Source organism: Puma concolor, chromosome B3, assembly GCF_028749965.1.
Source record: "Puma concolor isolate L17-30 chromosome B3, mPumCon1.1.hap2, whole genome shotgun sequence".
NCBI lineage: Eukaryota > Metazoa > Chordata > Mammalia > Carnivora > Felidae > Puma > Puma concolor.
The window spans coordinates 117,466,654-117,491,184 of record NC_141672.1 but is presented as its reverse complement, the minus strand read 5'-3'; the positions used below and the strand labels follow the sequence as shown (position 1 = coordinate 117,491,184).

Genomic DNA, 24,531 nt, shown 5'->3' with positions numbered 1-24,531 from the left:
GCGGTCGGGCGCTGGCTCAGTCTCGGCTGCTCGCCGCTGTCGCTCCCGGGCTGCGGGATGACACCGCCTCCGCCCGGATGCGCCTCCCTCGGCGCCCCGCGCGCCCGCGTTCCCGGCCGGCTGGCTCGGTCTTGGCTCCTGCTGCAGCTGCTGCTGCTGCTCTGGACTGCCGCCGCCACCCAAGGCCACCAGAGGAGCGGACCCCGCATCTCCGCTGTCTGGAAAGGTAGGTGGCGCCGCGCGGCTGGTGGGGAAAGGGAACGGACGCCGCGCGGGGCGGGTGCAGAGTGTGCGGCACCGGAGGGAGTGCGTGCGCTGCGCTGCGGGTCCCGGGCTGTCCCCGCGGGGAGCGTGTGGGTCTGGGTGAGTGTGTGAGTGTGCGCGCTGGCACGCTGGAGCGGCTGTAACGCTGCGGCGAGCGAGCGGCGGGGGCCGGAGCCCCGGCTAAGTCGCTCCAAGTCCGCCCCCAGTCGGGAACCGCAGCGCCGGGGCGCAGGGGAGGAAGAGGGCCCCTCTCTCGGCCGAGAGGCATTCTCGGTCCTCCAGCGCTAGGACCTCTGTACAGGACCTTTTCTTCGGCCGGGACCTCCACCCAGGTCTCCTCTTCTTGAGCTGCGGGCTCCGCTGTCGCACGCAGCGCAGGCTGGGCCGGCAAGGGGGGCGCGGACCCCTTGCCGCCGCCGCTGCGCTCCGGCTGCGGGAACAAAGACCCCGCTGCCTGCCCCCGCCCCCGCCCCGGCCCCGAGCGCGGGCCGGGTAAAGGGGTGGACACCCAGTGGCGAGCCGGGACAAGGTGCGGTGCGGAGGCTTGGGGCACCCGGGCGCTGCCTCTGCAATGCCAGGACCGGCCGCTCCCCCCTTGTCTGCACGTGGCAGTTGTCATCAGGAATCGGCGCCAGCTTGGGGGGCAGTGCCCATTGGGTGGGGCACGGACGTTGGGACCCCCAGGTGGCGGATCTGGGGAGGGAGTGCAGCTTTTAGGCCTCGATAGATATGTGAACCGGGGGACCAGAGTCTCCCCCAGGGGCGCCTCACTTTAGACCCCTGTACAATGGGTCAGAAAGCCGGCTTAGGTGGGGTTTGAGTCTTTCTGCTGCCAGGAACTGAGCTCCCCTCCCCTGCATTGCACACAAATGCTTCCCCGCCCCTAGACCGACAGAGCTCTGTCCTCCAAATTTGGCGGCACTGCAGACTCCCTGTGGTGGTGGTGGACTCGTAGTGGGGGCTGGGGGACTGGGGGACTGGTCTGGTCTGGCCCTGCTGGAGGCCCTTTGATGCCTGAGGCGGTTTGCAGGAATTGCCAGAGCCTGAGCATTATCTGGGGCAGGTATTCTTAGCAGAGAGAGGAAAAAATCCCACACACAAAACAAGTAGCCTGATCTGCAGCTGCAGCGGGGGGAATGTGACTTGCCCAAGGTCACTCCGCAGTGTGTGAGCTCACAGTGCAAACTGGGGGCTCTGATCTGGCACAGGACCAGTGCTATTTCTGAGTTAGGGAGGGGAGAAGGATTTAGGCAATTTTTTGGCCATAAAGGAGGGACTCTGGGGGCCAGTTCTGCTACCCAGCCAGAGGTATTTCTGGTAGGAGTAGAGCAGGAAGCTGGACCTCTGGTCGCCTATTCATGGTGGACACCTGCCCACCCCTCAGTCATACGAGCTCCAGCCCAGGCTTTCTCTGCATTGCCAGCATCCCTGCCTTGACTCCGTCCCCTTGGCTGTCCTGGACAGCACAGCATTTGGGCACTCTGAAAAGGGCAAATGGCCATATCTGAGTGTTCTGGAATCTACCCCCTGCACCCAACCCCTTGCATTTGGCTCTGCTTGTTCCTAGCCCCAAGTCTTCCTAAGACCCCTCCCCCTATACTTAATGCGCAGCCACATCTTAGCACTTAATGTGAACCTCCACATCTTGGGCACTTAGTCCCCACCCTGGGGCTATTTAAAGCTGCTTTCAGTCCTCTTACCCACTTTCAAAGCTCCCAGCCCAGCTCCACCTCTCCCCTGCGCGCAGTTCACAACTGTACCACAGAGGCCCGCATTGGCCGTGCCCTCTGCTTCATAATGCACTATTGATCCCTACTGGGATCTGCCACCCCCTCACCTATCTTGTCCAAAGGCAGTCTTTGCTCATCTGCACCAGCGCCAGGCGCCCCACTGGCCAGACGGACCCTGCCATCCGCCTATCCCCCAGGCCCACCAGCTGGTGATGGTATGCCTGGCTGACAGCTGTCTCCTATTTCCTGTGGGGTGACACATGGCAGTCGGACAGGAATGGGTTTGGGCAGGGCAAACAGGGGAGTAGGCTGAGAAGAGGGCCCTCCAGCCTTTGCTGTAGGCCAGGTCCCTGTCTTGCAGGGGTTGGGGTGCTGTGGGAATTGACTTCCATGAATGACTAGGTCAAAGATAATGGTAGTTCTGGAGCCAGTTTTTTTTATGAAGCATAGACTAGAGTTTTAGTTTTAAGCCAGGATAGGTGCAAGGGCTGGAGTGGATACGGAGGGTTCTTCTCTGTCATTTATTTTTTGTTGCTTGGTCTCCTAAGCCTCAGGGAAAGATTAGATCAGGGAGTTCTGAGAGATTCCCAGCCTGCACTTATTGGGAAGGCTGATGTCTCTTCAGCCTGATGAAGGCCTGGCCAGGAGAGAGAGGACTGTGTCAGCACTGACCTGCTGGGTTCCCTTGAACTCTGCATCTGTCTCTGACCCTCAGAGCTTGCCAGATCAGGAAGGGCTCTGGAGATTGTCCTCTGAGGGCATCACTGACACATGAACTGGTCACAGATGCCAGGTGTGAGCCTTACCTCCCTGCAAGCAGGGGCTAGAGGAGATTGTGTTGGCATGCTTATGTAAGCTGTGCACCCCTCTCCTGTTCCATCCCTGCTTGGAGGAGATGGAGAAGCCCAGGAAGGTCCTGACCCCCAAGATCAGAGGTGAGCCAGCATGAAACGAGAGAAACAGTGCCCAGTCTCCAGTCTCCACCTGCCCAGCTGGTTCTGGGCTCTCCCTTGTCCAATTAAACAACAGGATGTTATTGTTGACTTGGTGGCTGCTGGGGGAGCCATTATGGGGCGACTCCCCAGGGCAGGGGGTTGTTGTCACCTCCTCCAGGAGATGAGGTCACGGCTGGGGCTCCCCAAGCATCAGCATTTCCAGTGGAAATCCTTGCCCCCTTGGGGACTTAGATGTGCTCATCACCTTCAAGGTGAACTCCCTCTGCAGAACCAGGGAAGGGGGGCAATTCCCAGGAGGAGAGGGGGGTTTCCTAAGCTGGGAGAGCTGGGAGAGATGCACGGTGATGTCACCGGGAGCATCCTGCCAAGCTGTGTGGCCCCTCTGTCCTGGATAGTGAAGATTCTGAGAGTAGGCTGGGGTGGGGTGGATGCTGGCACGGGCTTAAGACTATACGGCTTGGAGAAAAGAGATGGGAGGTCAGGAGCCTGGCTCTGGTCCTAGCTCTGACCTGGTTTTTGTGTGACCTTGGGCACGTACATGCCTTTTTCTGAGCCTCAGTTTCCTCAAATGTCCAAAGTGGGCAGAAGAAGGGAGGAGCTTATATTTATCAGAGTGCGAATTCTCTGGGATGGGCAGAGGCCGTGGTGGCCAGTTCAAACCTTAGCGGTGAGGAGGAGAAATTGAAACCTGGGAAGTCAGGGGAAATCCGTGAGTTCTGTGTTCTTTCCTATCTTTTTCTCTTGTGAGCTGAAGGCTGTGAATCAGCTGGAGGAAGTGGCTCATTGGTTTGTGGTCTCCAGGGTGGACATAGTAATTTAGCATATTTGACATTTGCTGGGGCCAACCTTATATTGGTCCCAGGGCAGGGCTTGGGGACCCAGGGATGAGAAAGTAGACAAGTTTGTAGATTTCTCAGGGTAGATGGGGAGGCAGACAGGCAGGTCAGCCTTCAGTTACAATAAAATGTGGCAGGGCCTGTAACAAAGGGCAACTATGGGGGTTGAGGAGGTACCTAACCCAGTCTGCCCAATCAAGGAGGGCTTCCCGGGAGAGGTGGTAAGTTGGGATGCCAGGAGGAGTAGAAACCAGCGTCGGAGGGGAGGGACAGGAGGAAGTACCTGGTGTGACATAATTTCATAAACTTGCAACTAGGACCAGGGAGAGGAGAGGAGCTGAGTGGGTGTCTCCAGGAGGGAGACGTTGAGTTAGCCAGGGCTTGGGGGCTCCAGGAAGGTTTCTTGCAGGAGGGGACATCTAAAGTGAGCCATTTGACCTTACACAGCCAGCAGGAAGAGGGATCTGGCAGGGAAGGCCTCCTGAGTGTCCTAGCTCCCTGATGGGAAGCCAGGGCTGGGTCCAGGGAGACCAGAGCTTTCTGCCTAACTCCTGACTGCCCAGGTTCTGCAGATGAGGCAGCCTGTTCCTCACCAGAGACTCTCCCTGTGGGGAAGATCTAGGCCCTGTTGCTGAGGGCAGCATGCCCTTCCTCTGACCAGCTTTCCCTTCCAGGAGAAGGTCACCTTAGCAGGGGTAGGTCATTGGGCATAGGGGACGTGGCAGGTGTGGGGCAGAATTCTGGGCACCCAGGAGAAGCAGGGACAACTGGGTACCCTTCTTTGTGGGGGGTCGGGTCAGGGCCCCTAATGTGCAGGTGGTAAGCTGAGGCTTCAGCCAGGGGAAGGGGCCCAGCAGCCCGCAGAGGGCAGTGGTGGGAGTGGGTGGCCCCACAGTTGACAGCTGAGGCCCTAGCTGACGTCCTGTCTTCCACACCCAGCCCCGTGTCCCTTATGTCAGCCACTATAGGCGTCTGGCTATGTCACAAGAGACTGACCATACTTCCTCTGCTCTGTTGGCAGCTCGGGGGCCGGAAAGCTTCCCCTTCTCTTAATTTCCTTTTTTGGACACGTCTGTCTGTCCCGTGAGGCCCCTCCATCCCTTCACGTTAATGCGCTGAACAGTTCACCTCGAATACACAGTGACAGAGCTACTGCTTTCCCCAGTGCTGCGTGGTGGCCGGGCCCCATGCCTACCTTGTCTCCCACACATCTTTCCTCACCGCTCCCCAGCGCCCATGTTTTCCTGCCTCGGGGCCACTGCCCTGCTTGTCATCCGCCCCAGCACCCCATTCTCTTCCTTTCTGCCATTTCTGTCTCACTTCCTCCAAGGAAACTTCTTGAATGACTCCAACCCACACAGCCTGATGGGGCAGAGCTTAGGACATCAGAAAACAAATGCCAGAGATCCACACGTTCCCTGACATGTTCCACAGATGGGGAAACTGAGGCCAGAGATGACAGAGACTGGCCCAAGGTCACCCAATGACATAGGCAGAGCTGGGACCAGGACTGTATCTTCTGCCCAAGCCTGCTCTTGGCCTCAGCTATTGGCCTCCCTTCACTTGTCTCTCTGTCTACATGCTCTTTCCCCAGGCTTGGGGCTCACTGAGCACTTTCCTCCTCGGCCAGCTCGGCTGAGCCCAGACTCTTCCGGCCCCAGTGCTTTCTGCTCCCAGGAGCCCCACTGGCCATGACCATCTTCCCTTCAGGACTTTAGATTGGGCCAGCTCGATGTGCCTCCTCTGGTCTTTTCCTCAGGGCAGCTGGGCCTCAGGTCTTGAGGGCAGGTTGATCTGTGTCACGGGCTAATCTGGGTTTAACTGTCACGGCAGCCTGGGATTAGGCTGATCCTACCCTGCCTCCTGCACCCCTTGCTTCTAGTCAAGGGCTCGGGCTCTGTGCTAACACCCCCAGGGGCAGCCCTCACTATGGAGGCAGCCAGCACCTGCCCCCGTGCCTAGGTCTGTGCAGCTTCTCTAGGGGAGAGAGCAGAAGAAGGCCCAAGGGTTTGCCCTTGGGGAGCACACAGGTGCCTGGAGAGGTGGGCCTCCTGCCTGGTTAGGGAGGGCACCTGGGAGATCTGGAACCTGTAGGTGTAGCCACGGACTGTGACAGGAGATGAGAGCAGGACAGGTCAGTGTGGGGTGAGAGGAAGAGCCAGACTGAGAGCGAAGGGCAGGTGTGTGTGGTGGGGGCAAGGTGGGGCGCAGAGAACCACTCATGTTGTTTATCTGCTGGGCCCAGGGCTCTGAGCCAGCCTGGTGAGGAAGGAAGGTCACTGTGATAAACTAAGCACGCTGTCAGTGGCTCAGGAGCCTCATCCAAGATGTTAGTTCCTCCGACGTGGCCTACTACCCCAGTCTGCCCCTCCCTACTATCTAAACTGTCCCTACTTGCCCAGCCCTGGCCTTGGCTTGGCCCAGGGCCCACAGAGCGAGAGGAAGCCTGGACTTCACCTTCAGGACCCCACAGTCCAGGTGAAATCCCACCAGACAGGTGATCTGAGAGAAGATGGTGTGTGCCAGATGGTATCTAGCACAAGGTCAGAGGGAGGACAGAGCAGTGAGGGCTGGAGCAGTAGGGAACACTTCCTAAAGCCAGGGAGGTTGAGACCAGGTGTTCAAGGACAGGAAAGACCATGTGCACAGACAGAAGGGGAAAGGGCAATCAAGGTAAAGGAGAGCACAAGCAAAGGTGCGGAGGAGGGAAAGAGCCTTGGCAGAGATGAGCAGACATGGGCCTTGACTGCCAGGTAGAGGGGGAGGGCCCTGCTGGGTAGGCAGTTGAGAGTCACGGTGGGTTTTTGAGCTGAGGGGTCAGGGGTGGAGGCGAGTGTTTTTGGTTGGTGCTGGTTGGGTAGGAACCTGGCTGGACAGATAATAAAGAAGGGTTCATGAGCATATCCTGCCCTTCACTGTGGTCTGCCTCAGGCTCGACAGTGCTTTCTATTTTGGGTAGAGATCTCAAGAGATTTATCTTCCTAATTAGTCATGCTGGTCAGCACTCAGTGCTGTGCTGCACCCCCAGATCCCTACCACCCCACCCCACACCCCTAATCCCTGGTGCCTCGGGTCTGCACGCCCACGCTCTTACACTCTCTTTGGGGCATCGCGGTCAGGCCTTCATGGGTCAAGAGGCCTCTGACCAGGCTCCACCCTCTCTGCCCCCCAGTCTTCTCTTTTGTGTGGGAGGCACTGGCCTGGAAGCTTCCAAGGGCCCTTCTATGGAGCGCAGTGCTTTAAGCACAGATTCCAGAATCAAGCTGCCTGAGAGTCAACCTCCATCCCTTAACAGCTGTGTGATCCTGGGCGGGTTACTCAAGTTCTGTGTCTCGCTGAGCTCATTATAAAACGGGGGTAGTAAGAGATCCCACCTTCTAAGAGTTCAGTGATGACCAAGTGAGTTAATTTATCTACAAATCACTTAAGAATAGGGCCTGGCACATAATAAATGCAGTGGAACAGTTTGGTGGCAGGAAAATCACTGTTGCCATCACTGTCATTCTCCTCCTTTGACATTCTGATTTCTGATGAAATGCAGCCCTGGCAGCCGGCCCCTGCCAGCTCTCCCTTACTGGCTCTGCTGGGTGCCTGCCCTTGCTCTTTGCCCACTCCCACCCTCCGACTGGCCCAGGCTAAGAGTGAGCTGGGGAACCTTCTGTTTCTCAAGTCTTCCCATCGTGTCTGCCTCCCTCTGCTAGGGTGATGTAGCCATCTCTGCCCTCTCCCCCACCTCTGCCCTGGCTCTGCGCCCAAGGGCAGGCCCTATGCCTCTGCCCATCCTCTCCTTTGAAGGTTAGTTGACCTTGGCCTTACTCTGGGGCTTTTGGAACCTGCTGGGCTGAAGAGCAGGCGGAAGGTGGACAGGACATGATGTTCATCCTGGGTTTCCTGCCTTCCCTGGCCTTGGAACCTCCTCCCTGCTCCACATAGGCTTTGGTGTCAGACTGGCGCCCCCACAGCTTGCTGTCCACACTGCCCTTTCCCCTGAAGCCTTGGCCCCAGCTGGTCTCCCCACCAGCCAAGCCTCTGGCCCTTTGAGCACAGTGGCATGGTGCAGAGAGCGCATGGCCCTTGCCGGCTTGGAGGGGCCTTAGTTTTCCTGTCTATAAAATGGTACAGGGGCACCTGGGTGGCTCAGTGGGTTGAGCGTCTGACTCTTGATTTTGTCAGCTCAGGTCATGATATCGAGCCCCTCATCAGGCTCCATGCTCAACATGGAGCCTGCTTGGGATTCTGCACCCCCCCCTCCCCCTCTGCTACTCTCCTCCACTCTCTCTCTCAAATAAAAAAGTAACTAAAAAAATGGGGGTGCATACACTTGACTTGCCTTTGTTGCAGGGTGGCTGGGGAGTTTGGCAGGCTAGTTGATGGAGGCAGAAGGTGAGGTTGGCTTCTTCTGCTACCCCCACCTCCATCCAAAAGCTGTCTCTGACCCTTCCAGGACTCGTAATCCCACCTTCCCCAAAAGGACCTGTGAACTCAACCCTGACTGTTTTGTGATTTGTCCTGAGAACCATGAGTGGGTCATATAAACCTAGATGGTAGCAGGTACCAACCTCTTCAATTCATAGAGAAGGAAACTGAACTCAGGAAGGCCCTGGTCACAAACAACCAGCCACCTGGCTTGCAAAGGGAGCACAGGCTTCTTGGAGCCAGGACTGAGCCCACACGTGAGATATGTTCCCCTCCCCGCCACAGCTGACCTTGGTGGGTGGGAGGATGTGCCCCTTCAGCCCAGCACACAGCTCACTGTTCCTATGGCTGATGAAGACAGGCAGACCTGTCACTCTGCCATGAGCTACGTACCACCTCAAGGGCCTGCCAGGCAGCTGTCTGGAACATTGCTCTGTCCTGTGTTACCAGATCTCCAAGAGCAACCATCACTGCTCCTTGGCATGGGCTGGGGCCACCCTGGAAACTGGGCTTGTGGATAGGAACGGCTTCTCCTGCCCTCATTCCTGGCCATATCTGGAGAAACAGAGATGAAACACTTGTTCATTTGCACTCATCCCAGTGGAAGAGTTTCCCTCCGCTGATCTGACGCAGTGCTGAGTTTCCCCATTAGTCACTCCTTAGGGTTTGAGGCCTGAATTACTAAAGGCTCCCGAGAGATCAGGGCTCACCTGGAAAGTGGGCGAGTGGGTGATTCCCTTCAGTTATCAGGTTAGCAAGTTTTCACCTGGTGGTCAGGGAGGGAAGGATGGGGAGCAGGAAATGACCCAGGGAAGTAGGAAGAAGCAATATACAGTGCTTTGTAAATCAAGAGGCTCTCAGGGAGGTCCGGGCTGTGGTCCTGGAGGGCTGGAGCTGGTGATGGGCACCGGAAGCCCTGGGCTGTAGCCTGACCCTACCTCTGCCCTCCTTGCCATGTGTCTGGCCTCTGTGCCCTCTCAGCCCAGTGATTGTTCAGATCCTCTCTCTTCCACCTTGACCTGTGGGGTATGGGTTGCAAAGGGTGGAGAGGCTGCATGCTAATTCTTGGACTGCATGTGGGAAGGAGGACTCCCTCCTCTTTCTCAGCCACGTGTGTGTGGTATGCGAGGGTGTGAGGTGGGCCTGACAATGCAGGGTGGGGTGCCGTCGTGGGAGGATGTGGCTGGGTCCCCAGTCAGAGGTTGGCCTGGCTCCTGCTCCGTGCCCCGGCCCCCCAAGCTGCCTGACTCAGGCATTCCCTGCTGCGTGCCCACATTCCTGCCATTCTCAGAGCCTGCCTCAACGCCCACTTTCAAAGGGCTCCCTGAGGTTAGCATTCAAGGCCCTTTGGGTCAGTGGGTCAGGTTGGAAGGCTGTCCCTGCCTTGTTGCTCCCTTCATGGACAGCAACATCCCATACATTCCAGCCCCAATTCTACCGTCCCCTTGGGCTGCCCCCGTCTTTCATAGGCAATGAGGATATGGGGACAGTGGGGACCAGATGGTGACAACACACAGAGTGAAGGAGAGGAGGAGCAGTACCTCTCCAGGCCAGCCTGCTTTAGGAAAACTCAGCGCGTGTGAACCCCGGACTTGCCCCAGCCCATGGGCCACTGGGACTGTGGTAGGAGGGTGGTGGCTCCAAGAGCAGTCAGGTCTGATTCTTGCCAACAGCATCTTGTCTCCCACCCCCAGCTATCTTCTTGACCCTCCTTTCTGGCTGGGGCTGGGCCTTGCAGCTCCTGCCACTGTGAGGAGGGAGGGGACTCAGGGGGCTTTCTGGGTCCAGAAGGAGCAAGGATGGGGTGGGTGCCTGGCCCACCTTTGGGGCCATGCCCTCCCCATGTGCCCCTAGCCCCTCCCCTGCCTGAACCCCTGGTTATTCTGGGAGCTTTTAGCTACCACTTAGTCAGCCACTAATGCGTCAGGCCGGGGAGTGAGGGGGGAGACACGGTGCCAGACGGTGCTCCTTTTAGACATGCAGGATGGGAAGCAGAGGGGGCTGGTCAGGCAGGGAGAGAAAGGAGGTGGGGGATGCTGGAGGAGGGGAGGTTTCCCCAGCTTGGCCCTGCAACCCTAGCCCTGCTCCAAGGGAGGAGAAGGCAGCAGTGGAGACTGATGGGCAGTATCCTTGGGCTTCCGTACCTCCCCTCCACATCACATTCTGGACCTTTTGGTCTATGTACCCACCATTCAGTCAGCCTCCCCACCTTTGCTCAGCTGGTTCCCTTGTCTGGAATTCTCTTCCTGCCTGTTCCTGACCCACGTAGCTTTGATCTGCCTCCCCCAGCCCTATGGATTCACTGGGAAGCAAAAAGATGCATTTAAGGATGTGACACTTGCTCACTTGGCTGGGTCTTTTTAGGGGCAACCTCTGGGCTTGCTCAGCCCCTGCATGGGCGGAGCCTTGAATGCCGCCCCCTCCTTGACCCAGCTCTCTGTGATGGTGCCATCGGGCCATGGGTCCTGGCTGTGAAGGCTTAGTGCTGCCTTCACTTCCAGGCAGCCCTCCTGCCCCTGAGCCCCCAGCCCCCGCTCCTGTGACCTGAACAAAGCTTCCTTTCATGTATTCATCGAGCTGCTGCCGCTCAGACACTTCCCGGGCACAATCAGGCCCTTTGAGGGCCTCGGGCAGTGCGGGAGCCAGGCTGGGGCAGGGGTGGAGAATGGGCCAAGGCCTCGAGCTGGTGCCGTCCTCCCCATACACATCGCCAGGCGCAGACTGGGGAGGGGTAGGAGCCAGGGGGTCAAGGGAGGCAATGCTGCCAGCCCCTGTTTGTTCTTCTGCAAAATGGGGCGAGTAGTCCCTTGCTTCCCCCCAACCCTGGCTGCTGCAGCCAGGATTTAAAGGGAATGGGGCGCAGGCTTGCAGATCTGTGCAGGACTGCCCTGGGCCTGGTGCTGCACCCAGCTGCGGGCAGCCCTCACCCTCCCTCCCATTGTGTCCTCAAAAGTACTTCGTGAGCAGTCCTGAGTTCTGTCCCAGAACAGTTTTGCATGAGATCTGGGGAGGCTTGCTTTGGTATGGCCATCTCGCTTCTGTGGCTGGATTTTGGTATAGGGCCGGATCTCCCCCTCAGGCCTTGCTCTCCAGGGCTGGGCCATGCATCTCCCATCAGGCTTGACTCCCCAGGGCAGGGCTTTCTTTCCCCCATCAGACTAAATTCCCCACGGCAGGACCGTGACCCCCAGACAAGAGCTGTCCCTCAGGGGCCACTCGGGTGCCTCTTTCCCAACCACTAGAGCTGTGTGTGATTGGCCTTGCAGTCCCCTCCTCTGAGGCCAGTGTGGCTTGAGGGGTAGGATTCCAGGGGCTTGGGCTCTCAGGGCCCAGCCTGTCTCCAGACGCAGACAAGCAGCCTTCCCTGGCCATAGCTGGCTAGGGAAGTGGGGACGGTGGGGGGGGGGCGGGCAGTGGCTGCAGACCGTCTGGATCTCTGGCTGGCTGCCGGTAAAAGGGGAGCCAGAGAGCTGACCCCAGCACTTTAATTTTACCCCAACTGAAAAGGCGGGGGAGCCCGGGGGCTGAGACCTGCCAGCCATGAGCCTTGGCCAGCACCACGTCCCCATGACCCGGTGCAGAGCCGGGGTCTCAGCCCTGCCCTGCACAGCTGGGGCTGAAGGGGTGAGCCTGGGGTACGATGAGGCCTGATGTGCTGAGCTGCTCTGGCTGTGTGTGGGGTGCCCCAGGAGAGCCAGGGGAACCTGAGAGCTGTGAGCTCAGCACTTCTCTGTGGCCCACGGTGTTGCATCTCTCTGAATGTCCCCCCCCCATCCCCCCACCCCCCGCCCCAGCCAATACTGTCTGGATAAGGCAGCTTGTCTTCCCTCCTAGTGTGACCTTGGACTAGTGTGCCCCCCAGGGGCCGAGTTTCCGCCTCTGTGCTGTGAGCCAGGCCACAGCTGAGGTGAAGACGGAGAATATCCCACTTCCAGGGATGATTTGACCGAGCAGGGAGGTAGCTTAGGGAAAGGGAACGAAGGTATGGGTCACAGGGTGCACCCCCGTTGAAGGCAGAATCGGTAGGAATGGCTGGTTGGCAGCAAGAGGGCTCGGGGGTGGGGGCAGACTCAGGGAAATGGCTGTCCTCTCCTGTGGGGCTGTGGTGCGTCCTGCTTCAGGGTCTTGGGTAAGCTGGCTGCTCCTGAAATTGCTGCAGCTGAATAAACAGTGGTCAGGCCGCGCTCTGGGGTGAGGCCTTGAGCTGGTCAGAGGTGGGGAGATGCTAGCTGTGGCTGATTGCTGGGGTCACAGCCACAGGCTGTCCCATCCCTGTAATTTAGCCCTGCAACCAGGACAACCTCAGCAATGTCACCGGAGATGAGACGTCTCCTCCCTGGAGGCAGTGGCTACAGACGGTTTCTTTTTTGGACAAAATTGTCCCGGTCAGCCCTTCTGCTTACTGTGCCCTGTGAAGGGGCTCCCTGTCCCGGAGTTGCTGGGGAGAGAGGGCTGATCTCTCCCCACCAGGGTGAGCTGGCGGCCCTGTGAAACCAGACCAGAGCAGGCCAGGCCACAGAGCCCAGTTGGGGGCAGCAGCGTGGGCTCTAGTTCAGTGCCTGCTACCGACCGTGTGACCTTGGGCTGCCTCTTTCTGGACTTCCATTTTCCCATCTGTAAACATGGGAAGGAGTGGACATTCAGATTCCTTTCTAGCTCTGATCTAAGTTGACCGGCTCACTAAGGGGCTGGGTGGGCGGGAAGGGGTTGCAGAGGGCTTCCCAGAGGAGGGGTTCGGGCTCTGACCAAAGTGATCCCTGGGAACCTTGACTCTAAGTGGGCTGCTTAGAGGCCCAGCTACCTGCAGGGGAAGGAGGTGGCTGCTTGCTCTGTCCTGGCGGCAGAGACGGGGAGCCCTGGTTCCTCCTGCCAGAGCCCAGCTTCCCAGGAAGAGCCGATTGTGTGTGCGTGTGCGTGTGTATGTGCGTGGTGAGTGTGTGGGGGGGGTGTTTTTTCTCCCCAGGGGTCCCTAAATCCTGCCCTCATCCTGAGGTTACACATACTGTAGGACAGGGGCCTTGGATTTGAGGTGAGGACAGCTGGTTGCTGGACCCCAGCAGGGGATCCCTCACTTCTCCCACTCGTGGCTCTGAGTCCTGGTACTGCCCCAGCCCAGACCCAAACACTAGCTGCCACGCAGGTGCTGATACGCATGGCAGGGTGGGGAGGGTTGGGGTTCTTCCTGTCCAGGGCCCAGCCTCAACATTTCTGCCAATTGCCTCCTCCTCAGGCCGCGCAGGGCAGGACTGGGTGGACTTTGGCCTGGCTGAGCCTCACACGGTGCTTTTCCACGAGCCCGGCAGCTCCTCCGTGTGGGTGGGTGGACGTGGCAAGGTCTATTTCTTCGACTTCCCCGAGGGCAAGAATGCCTCCATGCGCACGGTGAGCCTAGACCCCTCTGCCTGGACCCCTCTGCTGGCTCCAGGGACAGAGCTGAGCCCCTTCCTCCTTCCCTCCCCGCCCCATTTCTCTCATCTCCCCTCTGTCCTTGGTGAGGGGCCTCAGGGAATCCGGGGGAGCTAGCATCTCTTCTGAACAGGTCTCCCCCCCATTATGTTCCATATATGGTCCCTGCGAGAGGCTCCCTAAAGGTAGTCCAGATTGGTGTGGGTGTTGGGGCAGTGCGGAGAAAAGCCTGGAGCTAACCTCCCAGGCCAAGTGAGTAGTGCTGATGGGGGAGACCCAGTCAGGAAGCTGGGCTCCAGAACCCTATGGCCCCTATCTTCTGAGATCTCTGGGCTGGCCTGTGAGCTCTGGGCTTTGGCTCTGGGTATCAGGGCAAATAGCCTGTGTGATCTTGGGTAAATCACTCACCCTAGTTGCTCATCTATAAAATGAGCTCGTCCTGAGGATGCATAGAAAGCACACACAGGCATGTTGCCTTGGCAGAATGGCCTAATGCTTTCCCCTCCCCTCCAGGTGAACATTGGCTCCACGAAGGGGTCCTGCCTGGACAAGCGGGTGAGTGAGGGAGAAGAGTACAGAGGGGAGGCTGACCCGCTTGGAAAAGGGACAGGAGTCCCTGAGAGTCTGGGGAAGGAGGCATGGCCCTGCCTCAGGAGCCACAGTCTGGGAGGAGAGAGGTAGCCCTGCCCCAGGATTCCCAATTCTGAAGGGAGACATGCTTCTTCACCAAGGCCCCTGTGTCCTTGCTGTTCTTGGGGCATTGGAGTCAGTGGCACCTCCTCTGCTCAGATCCGAAGCCTCCTGCCCCAAGACTGAGGGTCCTAGTGCTGGGCCTGCCGGGCCTCCAGCCAACATCTCTCTTTCCCTTTTGCCCGGGCAGGACTGTGAGAACTACATCACGCTCTTGGAGAGGAAGGGTGAGGGGCTGCTCATCTGTGGCACCAATGCCCGGCGCCCCAGCTGTTGGAGTCTGGTGAGAAGGCCCCTCCCCGTGCACCTGGTCAGCTCACCCTCGTCTGGGTGGGCTTCTGCCCCCACCACGTTGGGAAGGAGCTGGGGGGGGGGCACTCTGAGGCTGGCCTCACTTTGCATCAAATCCCACGATGGGGATCGTGGCTGGGAAGCTGGCGCCCACAGGAAGCGGTGGCCATGGCATCATGTGCTGTCTGACCCTCCTTCGTCTCCCCCAGGTGAACGGCACCGTGGAGTCGCTTGGTGAAAAGAGAGGCTATGCCCCCTTCAGCCCAGATGAGAACTCGCTGGTTCTGTTTGATGGTAGGGCAGCTGCCTTGGGCTGGGGGAGGGTGGTCAGCTCTGTGTCCAGTGGCCCAGGTTCGGAGGAGGGACTTCTAGGAGCTGTCTGCCCTTACCCATGCCCCTCCCACCATGCCCAGGGGACGAAGTGTACTCCACAATCCGGAAGCAGGAGTTCAACGGGAAGATCCCTCGGTTCCGCCGCATCCAGGGCGAGATTGAGCTGTATACCAGTGATACCGTTATGCAGAGTGAGTCGGGCTGTGGCTGGGCTGTGAGGGCTGAAGGGGTGTGAATGCCCAGGGCAGTGGATGGAGAGCCCTCAGTTTCCATAGGAGGGCTCCCCAAGGGCTGCTGGGCCACAGCCCGCTCAAGAAACGGGGGGCAGGTACCCAGAGCTGAGGAGGTTGTCTTTAAGGGACCAACAGAGACAATGGTGTGGAGGCAGGGTGGGCCCAACACATTGGGAGCAAAACAGAGGAAGCTGCAGACCCAGCGTGGGGTCCCCAAGAGCCATAGTGTATCCCTCTGCTGAGCTCATGTCGGCGCCACACCTCCTCCTTCTCATTAGGGCTCTGCCAATTAGGCAGAAGTGACATAGGGGCCCCCAGGGACCTCCCCCCAGTCCCTAGGCATGAAGTCATTGCTCCTGGGCCGATGACATCTTTGTGGAAGAGGACAAAACAAGTGTGGGGTGGGGGTGCAGAGTCTCAGGCCCCTTGGGCTGTTGGACCTGATGTTCTGAGTTTTAGTCTAGGTCTGATTTGCTCTGGGTTTGTTTGTAGAGACTAGGTGTGTGTGTGTGTGTGTGTGTGTGTGTGTGTGTGTGTGTGTGCGCACGCACAGAGTCAGGATGGGTCCTCCGGGCAGGCTCCCAGCCTCACATCCATTCATCTGTGTCTTTGGCAGACCCCCAGTTCATCAAGGCTACCATTGTGCACCAAGACCAGGCCTATGATGACAAGATCTACTACTTCTTCCGAGAGGACAATCCCGACAAGAACCCCGAGGCTCCTCTCAATGTGTCCCGTGTGGCCCAGCTCTGCAGGGTGAGTGTGTGGCCTAGTGGGCAAGAGTGTGTGTCTGAGCCTGAACAGGAGCAAGGGAATACATGCCTGGGTCAGGTGTGCACACGTGTTTTCATAAAGGAGTGCGTGAAATGTGCGAGTGAGTCTGGGAGTGGGATTGTGGGAGCAAATGTGTGTGCACGAGAAGGTCCATGCATCTGTACGTGGGCAAAGAGGGGGTCTCGTGCATGTGTGGTGGTGTGCAAATGTCTGTATTCATGCCGGATGTGTTTGAGTGTGTTCGTGAGTATGAACGTGTGTTTACACGTGTTTGTTTCACCTGTGTGAAGGTGCCAATCTGTTCTATGGGGACCTGGCACCCTTACCCTGCAGGTCCCCATTGCTGGCCCTGTGCCCTGGATCGGCTGGAGCCTGGCCCAAGGACCTGGCCTGAGAGGAGAGGCAGCTGTGCCTTGTCCCCTGGCAGGTCCTGGCCCCTTTCAGAGCTCTCTTTCCTCCTCTGAAGCCTGGGCGCTGGCATTCCTGGTGGCAGGTGCCTCGGGTGTGTGCAGCAGCGTGGGCAGGTGCTGAGGGCCTCCTCTTCCTCACCCTTTCAGGGGGACCAGGGCGGCGAGAGTTCACTGTCGGTCTCCAAGTGGAACACCTTCCTGAAAGCCATGCTGGTGTGCAGCGATGTCGCCACCAACAAGAACTTCAACAGGCTGCAGGACGTCTTTCTGCTCCCTGACCCTAATGGCCAGTGGAGGGACACGAGAGTCTATGGTGTTTTCTCCAACCCTTGGTGAGTGACCTTCACGCTGGGGCTGGGGCTGGAGCTGGCGTTGGTTAAGAGGCTTGGGCTCTGCTGAGGAGAAGGCTGATGTGGCACGAGTGGGGACCCCAGGTTCAAGGGACAGGGCCGTTGCTGGGCATGGGGTGGGGGATAGCCAGTGCTCAGGGAGGTGCGTGCACTGGTGTGTTTGTGAGTCTGTATACGACGGGTGTGCGCGCACATGCCATGTGCATGCTCGTGACTGCGCCTGTGCCTGTGTGTCCACCAGCTATGTGCTCAGAGTGGGTGCTGGGCGCTGGGAAGAGGCTGCTGAGGCCTCTTAGGTGCTGGGTGCTATCACACCTGCTCAAGCATTGCCTGCGCCTGATAATTCACACCTCTTAATCACTCTCATTGATTGAAAACAAGGCAGGCAAAGGTGTTAGGTGGATGTGAGGAGAGTTGGGGGACAGGGTGGGGAGGCCAAAACCTTGCTCTGTTGCCCCTGGGCAGGTAGACCCAGCCAGGCTGGGAAGGGGACAGGCCTGTGTTGGGCATCAGTGTGCTGCCGCTGTGTCCAGCGAGGTTGGCGAATCACCCAATAGGAGTGCGTGTGTTGGGATTTCTCCTGCCCTGGGGTTAGCCTCAGAACTCAGTGATTCTGTGACAGAACACAGGTTGGGTGATTAGATTGTGACAGAGAGAAATTTGGTTAAACTTCCCTCTCTCCCTTCCCCCGTCCTCTCTCGTTTCCTCCTTCCTTCTCCGGTGTTTCATAACTCTCAGGCCCGGGCTTGCTGGGCTGGCCTGGGTGAATGAGGGTGGGTGGGTCCTGGGCCCTCCAGTGAGGCGGTCTCTGTGTCCCCCCAGGAACTACTCAGCTGTCTGTGTGTACTCCCTTGGTGACATTGACAAGGTCTTTCGTACTTCCTCACTCAAGGGCTACCATTCGAGCCTTCCCAACCCTCGGCCTGGCAAGGTAAGCTGTGACGCCCACCGTGGCCCAGGCCCCAGCCCCGCCCCCCAGCCACTTGACTAACCTGGACCTGTTCTCCTTGCCCAGTGTCTCCCAGACCGGCAGCCCATACCCACGGAGACCTTCCAGGTGGCTGACAGTCACCCTGAGGTGGCACAGAGAGTAGAGCCCATGGGGCCTTTGAAGACGCCACTGTTCCACTCAAAGTACCACTACCAGAAAGTGGTTGTCCACCGCATGCAGGCCAGCCGTGGGGAGACCTTCCACGTGCTTTACCTAACCACAGGTGAGGGGCTCCCCCAGGACCTTCTGGCCTGCTTTGTAAAAACGGATATGAAATGTATAGGGAATGATGTCACTGGCATCTGGTTGGAACTTTATACTTGGAAGGAAGAATTGAGTGACCAAGAGCTGTCAGGTGTCAGTGTGTGTGGCTGTGGAAGGGAGGTGGGGGCAGAGGGAAGAGGAGGGGGTATCCTAGGATGGGAGGAGAACAAGCGTGGGGATTCAGAGGCCGAAATGTAGCGAGACCGAGCAAAGCTGGGCGTAGCTTTGGTCCAGATGTCTGACCCGGGGAAGGGGGTGGGAAGAGAAATGGAAAGTCAGGAGGAAGGACCTGGTCACTGGGATCCTGTGGGCCTCTGCTAGGCAGAAGGAGGAAATCAAACTCTCTCCTTGTCTTGGGGACCATGCAGGTGAGAGGAAACATTTGATGTGGGATGCCAAGAATTTAGTGAGCCGTGAGGAGGGGCTTCCAGACAGCGGAGCCTTTGCAGAGGACCACAGAGGGGGCTTCCCCGGGGGGCAGTTTTCTGCTGAGCCAGCTCTGAGCTGAGTTTTTGGTAGCTTCTTGCTCCCAGGCTGTGGGCAAAGGGGGCTGTTGGGAGAAAGCATGGAGATCAGTGTTGGTGGGGCCACAGGCTTTCCTTGAGACTGAGTGGTGGTGCTGTGAGAAAGGGCAGTGTCTCCCCCAGGAGCCTAGCAGTCAGGGCCTCAGGCACCCACCCTCAGTTATTCACATCTCCCCCTCAATGTGGCTTCCTGCTATAGTTTCACTCTGTGGCCTTCTCAGGGCCATGGTGGCCTTATTGGTTGTTTGACTCCTAGAGGCCTCCAGGAAAGGAATTCCCCAAGGGGTCCGGCTTCTGGGTCCTGAGACCCCACTTCTTTACTCCTCCATTCATCCTGGCTACACCCATGGGCCCCTGTCCTTTCTCTGCTCGGCAGCGGCTGGCCTAGCTGCTGTGGTCAGCCAGGCGATGGCAGGGCATTGGGGTGTCGGAGAGGAAGGGTCACACAACACAGGCATGGGAGCAGGAGCCAGGACCAGGAAAGCCGGGTTGGCTGTGGGCTCCCTTCCTGCAGACCTGGGAGGTGAGTGCACGTGAGTGATGAGGTCTTGGTGTGAGGGCCATTGGAGAGATGCCATGTTGGATCCTGCAGCAGGAAGGATTAGGGCCAGATGAGATATAGAACTTTCTGAGCCCTCTGCAGAGAGCAGGAGGCTCACCCATTTGGGAGAAGCTGTGGGAAGCAGTTATGGGGCTGCAGCAGGCAGTGTGTGCAAAGGCAGTGGCAAGGCTGGGGGCTTGTCAGGACAGAGGAGCGTCTGGCCACATCTCAGAGCCTGCGGAGGGGGGCCATAGACACATAAAGGAGAATCCTAGGCAAGCAATCATCCCATCATCTGACTGCTTTTTTGGGGCAAGTGATGCCCTGGGAAATTGGGAGGGAGGAATGGGGGAGGTAGGCTATTCTAGAAACTGGGACAGCGGGTGAGGTGGGAACGGGAGGGCCCGGGGGTCAGGATGCCCATTAGTCCCTGACAGGTATGAATGGAGAGAGCGTGGCCTCGGAGGCAGGCAGCCTGGCCCTTTTTAGATCTAAGATTTTATAAAAATTAAAAAGAAAATCCCCTAAGATTAAATACAATGTGGAGTCCTGGATTGGATCCTGGAACGGACAAAGGACATTAGTGGAAAAACCCAAGAAATCCAAATAAAGTCTGTAGTTGAGGTAATAGTAATGTCTCAGTGTCGATTGCTCCATTGTGACAAATGTACCACAATTACATAAGACGGTAACGTTAGGGGAAACTGGGTGAAGGGTATTCGGGAAGTCTGTACTATTTTTGCAGCTTTTCTGTAAAGCTAAAATTACTCCGAAATGAAAAGTTTATTTAAAGAAAACATCCCCAAAGAGTCCAGGAAACAGGGGAATCATAGAAGGAGCTGAGGGGTGGGGTTCTGATGCCTCTGGGTTCCGGTCATCACCTGTGTGACCTTGAGCAAGTTGCTCAGCCTTTCTGAGCCTCATTTCCTCCTTTTTGAACTGGGAGGATAATACCCACCTCTTAAGGGTGTGGAGGATTCAACAACCGAAATGCTAATGCGCATGGGCTCCCACCCACAGGATTTAGGCACTCGGGGCTGTGCCTATAGGACAGTCGGCTCTGTGCCCCTGTGGACTGGTAGAGCCTTGGGCCTCCTGGGATGGCCTCTGTGGCCCAGATTTGGAAGCTTTCAGAGCTGCCCTCAGGCTCCCAGTCACCCTCTCCCCGCTTCACCCCACCCCAGTCCTGTGACCCTCGCCTGAGCCATGACTTCCCAGCCCTCCTCCACCGACTATCCCATTGGTTGGCGCAGCCAAGAGGGAGGCTGCCTGGCTCTGGGGATCTCCTGCCCACCGACCCGCTGACCCTCTGCCCCTCGCCCACAGACAGGGGCACCATCCACAAGGTGGTGGAGTCAGAGGAGCGGGAACGCAGCCTTGCCTTCAACATCATGGAGATCCAGCCCTTTCACCACCCGGCCGCCATCCAGGCCATGTCGCTGGACGCTGAGCGGGTGAGCCTCCCCACCCCACTGTATCCTATGGAGCTACCCAGCGATGGCCAGCTGAGGACAGAGCTCCTTTGCATGTCCTTTTAAGAGCCTCTGGGCCCCAGGGCTCAGAGCCTGGAGGGTAGCCTGGGGACTTAGAACTCTCTTGGGGCTGGGGGCCCTGGCCTGACCCAGTTGTGTTCTTCTTCTAGCGGAAGCTGTATGTGAGCTCCCAGTGGGAGGTGAGCCAGGTGCCCCTGGACCTGTGTGAAGTCTACGGCGGGGGCTGTCATGGCTGCCTCATGGCCCGAGACCCCTACTGCGGCTGGGACCAGGGCCGCTGTGTCTCCATCTACAGCTCCCACGGGTACGTTGGCCAGGGGCCCTTGTTCCTGGGAGGAGGTGGACATAGGAGTGGGGGTGGCGTCAGTGGGCTGCAAGAGGCTTCGGTGCTGGGCCACAACCTCCTCTGGGTGGGGTGGGGGGGTGGGGGGTGGGGAACGAGGACAGGGATGGGGGGCCAGACCCGAGACCTCCTGTCCACTCAGCTTTCTCTTCCCCTTCCAACTCCAGGCCGGTGCTGCAGTCCATTAATCCAGCTGAGCCACACAAAGAATGCCCCAACCCAAAGCCAGGTACCTGATCTGGCCCTGCTGGGCCCCAATCTGCTGAGGGTGGCACAGCCCTGTCTGAGAGAGACATGGCCTGGCCCTGGGGGCCCCAGGCAGATGGGGCAGGACAGTCCTGCAGAGGGGGCCCTGTCGTATGGGAGGGTGGTTGTTGAGAGGGGGATGGTGAGGGAGGCAGGGGAGAGTGGGGAGGAGATTGGCACTGTGTTCATGTAGAAGCCTTGGCCCTGGAGGCCCAGCCAGCAGAGGAGGATACAGTCTGCCCTGGGAGCCCTCGGCCTCTCCTCACGGCTGCCTCCCCCGTCCCTCTCCAGACAGGGCCCCACTGCAGAAGGTTTCCCTGGCTCGGAACTCTCGTTACTACCTGAGCTGCCCCATGGAGTCCCGTCATGCCACCTACTCATGGCGCCACGAGGAGAACGTGGAGCAGAGCTGCGAGCCAGGCCATCAGAGCCCCAACTGCATCCTGTTCATCGAGAACCTCACAGCCCGCCAGTATGGCCACTACCACTGCGAGGCCCAGGAGGGCTCCTACCTCCGTGAGGCTCAGCACTGGGAGCTGCTGCCCGATGACGGCGCCATGGCCGAGCACCTGCTGGGTGGGGCCCGGGCCCTGGCCGCCTCCCTCTGGCTGGGCGTCCTGCCCACGCTCACTCTCGGCCTGCTGGTCCACTAAGGTCCCCTGGGGCTGGGCATGGCACAGGCTCCTGCAGCCTCAGGGGCACTAGAAAAGTTTCCCGTCCAGAGCCGGCTGGGCCCGGCGAGCTCCTTGCCCGATGCTTCTTCCAGGGGGACTGCATAACCTGATGAAGGACACCAGGCCTGGAGATGGCCAGCCGCAGGCGGCTGCCGGGCCCGAGCAGGCACGGGTGGTGGGGGCTACAGAGTGAAGGCGCTGACTGTGAAGCTGGGGCATTGGTGACCTAAGATTTTACCTTCTGGAGATTACTTTTCAAAAACTCCTCCTCAAACTTGACTAAATGCAGTGATGTTCCCAGCCCAAGAGTCCATGGGCCAGAATGGGATTTGGAAAGGGAAGCTGGGCCCCAGGCTCTGGACCTTGGGGCTGAGGCCCAAGTCCATCGGACTCTCTATACGCAAACTGCCCCCTCCTCCTCCCTCCTGCCATGGCTGGGGGTAGCTGCTGTTCTTGTAGGCCCAGGGCTGCCTTCTACGGCTCCCTCACCAGCCCTGGGTCCCACTAGGCAGCCGTCTTGCATGTTTATTGAAGGATGTTTGCTTTCCGGACAGAAGGACGGAAAAAGCTCTATTTTTATGTTAGGCTTATTTCATGTATAGCTAATTCTGACTGCATCTGTATGAAAATACCAAAACTACATGCTGGGGGTGGGGTGGGACAGGGAGGGACTGGGGAAGGAATGGGCTGGGGTGGGGGGGGTCCCAGTCTGAGGCTCCGGGGAGGGGATAAGAGTCTAGGGACAGGCATGGGTTCGAGGAGAGTGGCATGAGCTGGCTCTGCCCTGGGATCCCAGTCTGAGGGGGGCATGGTCCCAGTCCCCAGTGTGGGGCGGTTATGGGAGGGGGTCGGGTGAGGGAGACAGGGGAAAATGAAGGAGAAACTGAGCCCTAGGTTCACCACATTCATATAGAAGGAGGAGCCGGGTCCTCAGGGGGAGGTTCCAGGACTCTGCCCTTGGCATTGGGGGCTGGGGGGTGGGGGGGGCCCCCTCCCCTCCCCTCAGCCCCCTTCCCCAGGGGCTGTGCTTCCATGCTCCTAGTCTCCCACCTTCAGCTCAGGACATGTTATAACTTAGGCTAAACTGTGAATTCCGGTGGGGACAGCCTGGGCCAAGCTCTCCAGGTGCACGGCTCTGCCCCCAGCCCTGTCCGTGGGTTTCAACAGAGAGCTGGGCCCTTCTCTGGCTGTGTCTGGCCAGCCCAGGGCAGGGCCTGGGGCCGGCGGCCTTCCAGCTTTGGCCCCTGCATCTCTTCTCAATGCACTTTAATAATGTAACATATTACTAATAAACAAGCTATTTATTTACCTGTGCCTGCTTCTTGCTTGTAAAGCCAGCCCGGTTGGGGGACAAGGGTGGGGGGCTCCTGTTTATGACTCGCCACCTCCTCATCACACACACTCGCTGTTTCTGCCCTTAGAGACCTAGCTAGCGAGAGACAGGGGTGGGGTGTGCACCCACATCTCCTGGGCCGTGGTGTGCTGCCTGCAAAGCTGTTGACGGGAAGCCAGGCGGCTTCTGCACGCCAGCTCCTCTGTTCATACCTGGGGAGCTGGCCTTTCTCCCCACCCCACCCCACCCCCACCTCCACCCCCCTGCCTCTACCTCCCACCACTTCCCCTGAGAGGCCTGGCCTAGCCAGGCTAGAAACCGCCTCAGGCCTTCCTGCCTTCAGGGGGCCCACGCTGGGAGGGAGAGCTGATCAAATGAGACCCGGTGGGATAAATGTGTGGTGATAGAAGTGTGTGTGCAGGAAGCCGGAGGGTGGCAGCAGGTGGTGCCTGAGTGGGGACGAGGTACTTCCTCCGGGCTGGCCTGCCAGGCAGGGCATATGTGCAGAGGGGGAGGCTGGCGAGCAAGGGGACACTGGTGGCGGGGTGCGGGGTTTATGTGCTAGCCCCAGAGTTTGGCTTTTCAACCCCCAGGGCAGTGACCAGGGCTGGGGTGGGGTCTGTGCCTTAGAAACCTGACTCCCTCCGAGGTAAAGCGCGTAGGTTTCAGAACTCAGAAGGGTGCATGAGAAGGGATGGGGTGAGTGGCAGGGAGGGGAGTTAGGAGGCTGTTCAGGGAGGTAGTGGGCTAGGACAGGACCAGGAATGGGGCTGCGCTAGATGGAGGGACGCGGAGAGGAACCTTGCAATCCCCCAGAGGCCTCTCCTCCCCTTTGTTCCTTTCTGGCCTACCCCTGTGGCAGGGACCCAGACCTTTTGGGGTTTGCTGGGAGATTTTCCTGAACAGTAACTGCTGGAAAGACGAATGTGGCAGATTTGGGGCAGTTCCCCTCTCTGAGTCTGAGCCCAGCCTCTGGGTGGCTCTGGTGGACACCCACAGAACTGGAATCACCCTCACCCATGGCACCCCCTCCCTGTCAGCCTCCCCTGTGCTTTCCTGGGCCAGTCCCCCACTGAGATTCTGCCTGGTTCTTTCTTCCCCATACCCAGCCTTCCCAGAATGATCAAGGCAACAGCAGGTGCTCGGGCCAGGAGTCCGGGAGTTTGGGGGGATCTGGAAGAGCTCTGGGCTGGGTGTAGAGACATGGGTCTCCCGTCACCCTCGTGATCCTGGGCAGACCTTGCCTTCCCTGAGACTCATTCTCCTTATGTGTAAGAAGAAGGGGCTGGGCCGGCGCTTCTGTGGGGCCCTTTCTTGCACACAGTTCTGGGTTCTAAGACCAATTAACTCGGTCTTGGAGGGAGCTCAGGGTCTATATCTTGGCCTTGTCTGTTTTCCCAGCTCACATCCAAGCAAAGGTAGAGGCAGGGCTT

The 24,531-nt window shown here is 58.7% G+C and overlaps 1 protein-coding gene across 1 annotated transcript; it reads left to right on the top strand.

The window, feature by feature from the left end:
* Positions 1–23,073, top strand: SEMA7A (semaphorin 7A (JohnMiltonHagen blood group)). Its single transcript, XM_086711205.1, has 14 exons — positions 1–226; positions 13,433–13,584; positions 14,122–14,163; positions 14,489–14,581; positions 14,799–14,883; positions 15,003–15,113; positions 15,772–15,911; positions 16,487–16,671; positions 17,512–17,620; positions 17,705–17,903; positions 20,336–20,463; positions 20,652–20,806; positions 21,013–21,074; positions 21,383–23,073. The coding sequence occupies exons 1-14, from the start codon at positions 58–60 to the stop codon at positions 21,742–21,744; spliced, it is 1,992 nt and encodes a 663-aa protein (XP_086567331.1). The 5' UTR covers positions 1–57; the 3' UTR covers positions 21,745–23,073.
* The last annotated feature ends 1,458 nt before the right edge of the window (positions 23,074–24,531 follow it).